The sequence below is a fragment of the Solanum tuberosum genome, unplaced genomic scaffold (genome assembly GCF_000226075.1).
Source record: "Solanum tuberosum cultivar DM 1-3 516 R44 unplaced genomic scaffold, SolTub_3.0 scf00087, whole genome shotgun sequence".
NCBI classification, from domain to species: Eukaryota; Viridiplantae; Streptophyta; class Magnoliopsida; order Solanales; family Solanaceae; genus Solanum; species Solanum tuberosum.
The window spans coordinates 94,207-101,346 of NW_006239017.1; the positions used below are offsets into that span (position 1 = coordinate 94,207).

At 30.2% G+C, this 7,140-nt stretch overlaps 1 protein-coding gene across 1 annotated transcript; it reads left to right on the forward strand.

Annotated features, from left to right (window-relative positions):
* The first annotated feature begins 4,396 nt into the window (after nucleotides 1–4,396).
* LOC102591444 (uncharacterized) lies at nucleotides 4,397–6,639 on the forward strand. Its single transcript, XM_006347211.2, has one exon. The coding sequence runs from the start codon at nucleotides 4,544–4,546 to the stop codon at nucleotides 6,464–6,466; it is 1,923 nt and encodes a 640-aa protein (XP_006347273.1). The 5' UTR covers nucleotides 4,397–4,543; the 3' UTR covers nucleotides 6,467–6,639.
* Nucleotides 6,640–7,140: the final 501 nt, after the last annotated feature.

Sequence of the window (7,140 nt, forward strand, 5' to 3'; positions counted from 1 at the left end):
ATGAAACAATGGGTAACAATGATCCAAACATAGTGTAATTCTTCCGTTTCATACCAACATGGGTTACGGTGCACTAGTGGGAGTGCTTCACCCTTAACCAGAGGTCTCGGGTTCGAGCCCTGGGTATGGAGAAAATTCAACTGGGAGAGCCACCCTCAAATGGACCCTGCAGAGCGCGATCCGGATTTAGTCGGAGCTCCAATATTGGCTCCGGACACCAAATGGAAAACCAAAAAAAAAAATTATGTTTCATATTAATTGTCCAGTTTCTTTTTATGTCTTTTAAGAAAATATGAATATACTAATTTAGCTCTTATTTAAAAAACATTAAACTTATTTATACTTTCAAAAAATTATATAGATAAAACTTAAAAGGTAGAATTAATTCTATCTTAATTTTGTAAATTGACAAAATCTAGGACAATTAGATTAGCATTATGGGATAACTAATGTAGGACAAAGAAAGTACTCTCTATATTCCATATTAATTGATTTGTGAGGCACTGAACACTTATTAAGAAAAACATTGAAAGACATAATTTAAAAGGAAAAATTACTTGAATGAGTACCTTTTAATAAATAATTACTGATTTTTAGTGATATTTTTTTATTTATTATCATTTATACAATATATAGCAATATTATGATAAATATGCAATATGTATTAAAAGTGAATTATGTATGCAATATATATGTATTATAACTGTTTTTTTAAATATATTATGCTTGTTTGGTAATAAATTGACACATTGTATTATAAGTGTATTATATGTGTTCTATAAATTATTCTTGTAATATGTATTAAAACTATACTATAAATGTATTAAAAGTGATCAACTGAAAAAAAATATGTTATTGCTATAAATGGTAAATATTTTTTGAATATAGTATATTTATGTAAGTTTTCCTAATTTAAACTATATTTTATATTATTGTCCTTTGCGAAATCATAAATGTAACTTTATAAGTAGTGCAATTTATCTTTCAAAAAATATCAAACTTTATTAAAGGAAAGGACAAATATAAAGAAAAAAAAATCAAACATTCACCTTGAACTTTGAAGAATTCAATTATTTTGAATAATGAAAAAATTCCTAAAAATTCAGTTAACATGGAAACAGGGAGAGCATTATTAATGGAATTGAAGGGTTAAAATTGAATAAGGTTAAGATGAAATGTCAAAATCAAAACAAATTAAAGAGATAGAATTAGGAATTGAAACTACTAAATACCATTTGGTTAATACATAGAGTTTGATAGAATTTATTAGTCAATTCCAACCTCTAACTCTCCATGCAAATATTCAGATTTAGTCAGACTCCAATAATATATTAGACATCAGGTAAAAAATAAAATTTAATGCCCAATATGAATATGAATTTGATTGAATTTAAATATAAATACTGAATATCGAATAAAAAAAATACTTTGTTTTTTTATTGCTATATTAACCTTCAATGTTAATGATAATCAAAGTTTGATGCAATTTGTGTGGAAAGGTCTAAATCTTGTTGATTAAGTTAAATTTGTGGGGGAAAGTCCTGTTTCATGCCTTTGAATGCACTGATTTATTTATGTCTTTTGTTCGAAACTTTTCTTTAAGCTCACCACTGTGATAATTGACGATTCAAAGAATTAAAATAATAATACTTTTCATTCTTCACCTATTATTAAATTCATAATTTATTTTTTGTAATATCTTATGAATTGCATTGAATTTTTAATTAATTAAATTGTGGATTTTAGTTATTTTAGGTAGGAATGTTATATTATTCTGTTTTGCAATATTTGATATCAATATATGGTAAATTTGTTAATATTCAAATGCAAACGAAACAAAAATTTCACATTTCAGTTACTTAATCATTTATTATAAAGATCAAAATTTAATTTTATATATCAATAGTTAAGAAATAAAAAATGTTATAAATCGTAAAAAAAATAATAATAATCTATTATTCAAAATGCAAATTAACATTACTTAAGTGGGATAAAACACAAGGACCCCCTAGACTATGATCGAAATTTCAGAGACACACTTAAATTTAATTAGGGTCTTATTACCTTCTAAACTAATTTAAAATGTAATAAATACCCACAAATGCTGACATGGCATAGAAAGTATATTGGACACATGTCATATTTTTATAGGTAGCTTTATAATTAGTTAGGACACATATTTATTGATATTAAAACTTATATATATTTAATTATTTTTATTTCTTGCTTTGTAAAATATTTCTCTTAATTTATTTTCACTTTAAACTTTTTTTTAAAATTAATTTATTATTTTTTCACTTTTAATTATATTTAAAAAATTATGTGTATTTTTGTTAAAAAATAATTTAAAAGTGTCCTTTAATTTTAACGTTTGAATTTTTTTATGTTTTATTTGATTTACTTCACTTATTTTGATATATGTTCAAAATTAACTTATTTTAAATACAAGACATTTGGAATTAAATTTGAAATCAAATCAAAACAAAAGACAAAGAAAATAAAATCAATAGAAAAATAAAATAGAAAAAACAATGAATGAAGGTAAAAAAAAAGGTTCAGATACAAGGTTAAAAAATGTGTATTAACTTAATTTAAATACAAGATAAAGAAAATAAGAATATTCTTTTTTAAAAAATAAAAAAATATTTACACACATGGCAGGCGAGTGACTGTGTACAAACACAACCACCTTGGGTGGTTTAAGGTGCCACGTCAACACAAAAAGTGCACAAAAATACAAAAAAATGAGTTCAGGAGGGTAATAAGACCCTAGTTAGCTTAGATATGTCTCTGAGATTTCGATCATAGTCTAGGGAATACTTGTGCCTTATCTCTTACTTAATTAAGTTATAATAAATGAATCGTTCTAATTCAAAATATAGCTTGTAAATCTCCCAAAAAGATTAAAATATGGTGATCATATGGGAATGATGGGAGAGGAGGGTAGAGTTTTGGGAGGATGAAAAAATTGGTGAGCAAAATAAATTAGTTATCTCTAATTATTCATATTAGTTATCTCGAATTAGTTATTCGTATTATTTTCATATATTTAATTTCTTAAAGAAAACAATTCCTTTTTCTCCAATGTTTAACATGAGAAAAGAATAAATTTTAAAATGGATTGTTGATCATGTTATTTCTCATGTTAAATGAAATTTTAAATAGAAAACTAAATTATTAGTAAGAGATTGAAATTCAGAGTATTCCAACGTAATATATGCCTTTTTGTTCATAGGATAGAGCTTAAAATTTCACCTCATCATTATTGACATGATTTAATTTAATTACATTTATCTGATAAAAAAAAAAACTAAAATAACCACAAAAGCACATGACCAAGTTTTTTTTTTTTTTTGAAGTTAGATCTAATAATTAATAAATACCCTAAATTCAGACGTAAAAAGTCTTTATTATTAAATTAATCATATTCCATGTAAATTCCTTAAAGTAAATTATTCGTGAAGCTTAAAAGTTAAATTAAAAGATAAAATAGACAAAAAAAAAAAAAAACTAAACTCGAGGATTTTATTTCTTTATTTAATTATGGGAAAAGGGCCTGATATACCCCTCAACTTTGTCATTTGGAGCTGATATGCCCCTCGTTATGAAAGTGACTCATATATACCCTTACCGTTATACAAACGGCTCACATATACCCCTACCGTTACAAATGAGCTCACATATACCCTTCACTTAACGGAAGTGAAAAAATTAGTTTTAAATTTATATTTTTTACTTTCAATTTTCTTAAAAATTATTTAGGGGTATATATGATTCTTCTAGCAAAGTTCAAGGTTATTTTAATCTTTTTCATACATAAATTATTTTTTGACTTCTTTGATTATAATTATTTGAGTTTCTTATTCTTATTTTATTTTTTTCTTTCATTCCTTAGTGTAAAGAAAAAAATTTAAAATTATTTTTTTGTGGCTATATTATAATTTAAAACTATTTTTTTTTGTCTATATTGTAATTTAATTTTTGTATTTGAAGAAAGAATTTGGTCATCTATAATAAGTTTTACAAGAATATTAGTGAAACATAAATAAATTTAACCATCAAAATAATAAATCTAAATTAGTCATTGAAACAAAAAAAGTAAAAAAAATATGTTTGAGGAGGATTAAATATACTCATATGGGATTATATTTTTTTGAAATTAAAAAATAAAACTAAAATTAATTTTTTTCATATCCGTTAGAGGAAAAGGTTATATGTGAGCCATTTGTATATAAGTAGGGGTATATATGAGCCACTTTTATAACGAAGAGTATATCAGCTCTAAATGACAAAATTGAGGGGTATATCAGACTCTTTTTCCTTTAATTATAATTAGATAATTTCATCGCTTCAACACACACACAAAAAAATAAAAAAACTGCCACTTTCTTCATCAACGCCAGGTAACCCTTCTTCCATTTCTCTCTTTTCTTCATACTGTTCTTCCATAATCACACCATTTATAATCAGTATTAAGTCCATTAGAGTTTAATTTCTTGATGTTAATTGTGGGTTTAATCGATTCTTGATGCATTAGCTATTAATGGTCATGTGGGGTTTTAGCTATTTGCAAAATCTGTGGCCTTTTTCTGTATTAAATCCCAATGATTTGAGAATTTCAGATGGGTTTGTGAGGAAATTAGGAATACCCGAAAGTACCAAACAGTTCGTTTATGCAATTCAAGAACCTGAATCGAAGGCTGTTATATACGTATTGTGTGTGCAGAATTTATCTGAGCGATCTGCTGTTGATGCCGAGTGTTTGATTAGGGAAGTTAAGCCTGAGGCTGTAGTTGTCCAAGTGGGTAATTCTGTAGATGGTCATGAAAATGAGGGAATTGGGTTGAGAGATAGTGGTGATTTAGAGGAGGAGGAGTCGGTACCAACTTCGTCGATTGAGGTTTTGAAGAGGTGTTTTGTGCATAAAACTAGTAAGGAGAAGTATGAGAATGTGGCGGGGCGAGTTGTTTTGAGAGAGATATTTGGGGTTGGGTTTGATGGGCATTTCCCTGCTGCCAAGAAAGCAGCTGAAGAGGTTGGTTCGGCTTTCTTGTTGCTTGAGTCACCGTTTGTTAAATGCAGTTTGTCTGGTGAGTATTCTGATGTGGGGGATGTGGGGTTCGAGAATAAGTTTGGAGTGTTTGGTTTGGAGGAGGGGTATGATAATATGCTTGGAGTGTTTGGCTTAGAGGCTGGTAATAGTTTGGTTCCTCTAAGGACGGGGTTAATGGTGTCAGGAAATTCTCATGGATTTCGTGTTACAAATGATGTTCAGTCTCAGATGGTGAGGCTGTTGTCATCACATTTGGTCAATTCAAGTTCCTTACAAAAGATTGGATCTGAGGATATTCAGCAACAGTTGAATTATCAAGTACCACAGTTTGCACAGACAGTTTATCCTTTGCTCCTGGATCTATATAATATTTTTGTTGATATTCCCTCTATAGGAAGAGCTCTAGCTTGTGCTCAAAAGATGTTTCATGATGTTTGTAATGGAGATGCTGTTAATACAGATGTTCTTTCTGAGGTTTATGTCTTCAAGATTGCAGTTGAAGGGTTAAGAATTGCTTTGAACAATGCTGGTCGGCTCCCACTTAGCAAAATGGGGTGTCCTACGACTGAATTTTCTGAGCTTTCTATTGAGGACAAGTCCCATGCCCTTGTTGCACAGTCCCTCCGAAGTCAGACCGAGAAGTTCAAATCAATAGTTGCAGTAGTAGATGCCAGTGGCTTAGCTGGACTAAGGAAGCACTGGAGTGTTAATGTACCTGAGGAAGTAAAGGAAATTGTTGAGCAGCTGGTCACTGACTCTGAAGACGATGGGGACAATTCAAGCCAAAGTGACAAAAAAGGGTTACTAGCTGTTAAGCCAGTGGTAGCTGTTGGGGCTGGTGCAACTGCAGTTTTGGGAGCTTCTTCATTTTCTAAAGTTGTTCCTGCATCTACAATATTGAAGGTTGTTACCTTCAAAGTCCCTGCTTCTCTAAAAATCATGATCACTCAAACCCAAAAGGCCCTTGCTCTTGCATTTGGAAAGTCAAACGTAGCAGGCCCTGCAATGGCAAGTTCTGGTGTCAAATCATCTGTCCTTAAGGCAACTGCTTCTGCAGAGAAAATCCGTGCCGTGGCGCACGGCGTTATAGCCTCTGCAGAGAAAACTAGCATCTCAGCCATGAGAACGGCATTCTATGAAATTATGAGGAAACACCGAGTACGACCCGTTGGCTTTCTGCCATGGGCTACCTTTGGGTGCAGTGTAGTTACTTGTGCGAGCTTACTTGTGTATGGAGATGGAATAGAATGTGTTGCTGAATCTCTTCCAGCAGCTCCTTCAATTGCCAGTTTGGGTCGTGGAATCCAAAGTTTGCATCAAGCTTCCCTGGCAGTGAAACAAACAGAAAACTCCAGGATACAAAAGTCAATAGAGTCTCTTGTGTACAGATTTAAGAAGATAAGTATCTCATAAAGTGTTCAGTTCCTTTCTCAAGTACATGAGTCAATAGTTGAGCCCTAACTTTTTCATTCAAATAGATTTTAGCAAAGAGGTTGTGCAATTTATGATACTTGGGCTTTGTCTGTATCACATGTTATGGCAAGAAGTTCCAATAAAATGTGATTGGAGTTTGGATGATTTTTCAACATGTTGATTATGGTCTTTTCATATTTCTATTAACAGCTAGCCTAACAACATTTACTGTGCCATCAAATTTAACAAATTCTGTATCATTTTTTTTGCAGCAACTTGTATCTAATATGAGTTCTGAAATTTGACATCATTAGTTGATGTTACTTGTTGATTCCTTTTTTCTTGTTCTAAATTCCATTTGCTGCCTATCTCTTGCTAATACTTAATCAAGTCAAAAAATTTTTTACCAAGTAATTCTTTTGTATCCAATTAAAAGGTTTTAAAATCTCTATTGAATATTACGACCAATTTTTTAAGGTAAGGCCTCTGTTGAAGGGTACTTAGAATAAAAAATAATTGCACAAGGCAATAGTGTTAAGTTTGTTGCGAATTTTATGAACTGAGCTAGGATCCCTGCTGTCATTGTTCAGTAATGAAGGGTGCTGAACAAGGACTCAAACAAGAACCAAAGTGGAAGGATGAAACAACAACGGAGGAAAAAACAATTGATTAAT

What these genes read in the sequence shown, in the direction of transcription:
- LOC102591444 (XM_006347211.2), top strand. Translation starts at nt 4,544, where the DNA reads ATGGTCATGTGGGGTTTTAGCTATTTGCAAAATCTGTGGCCTTTTTCT.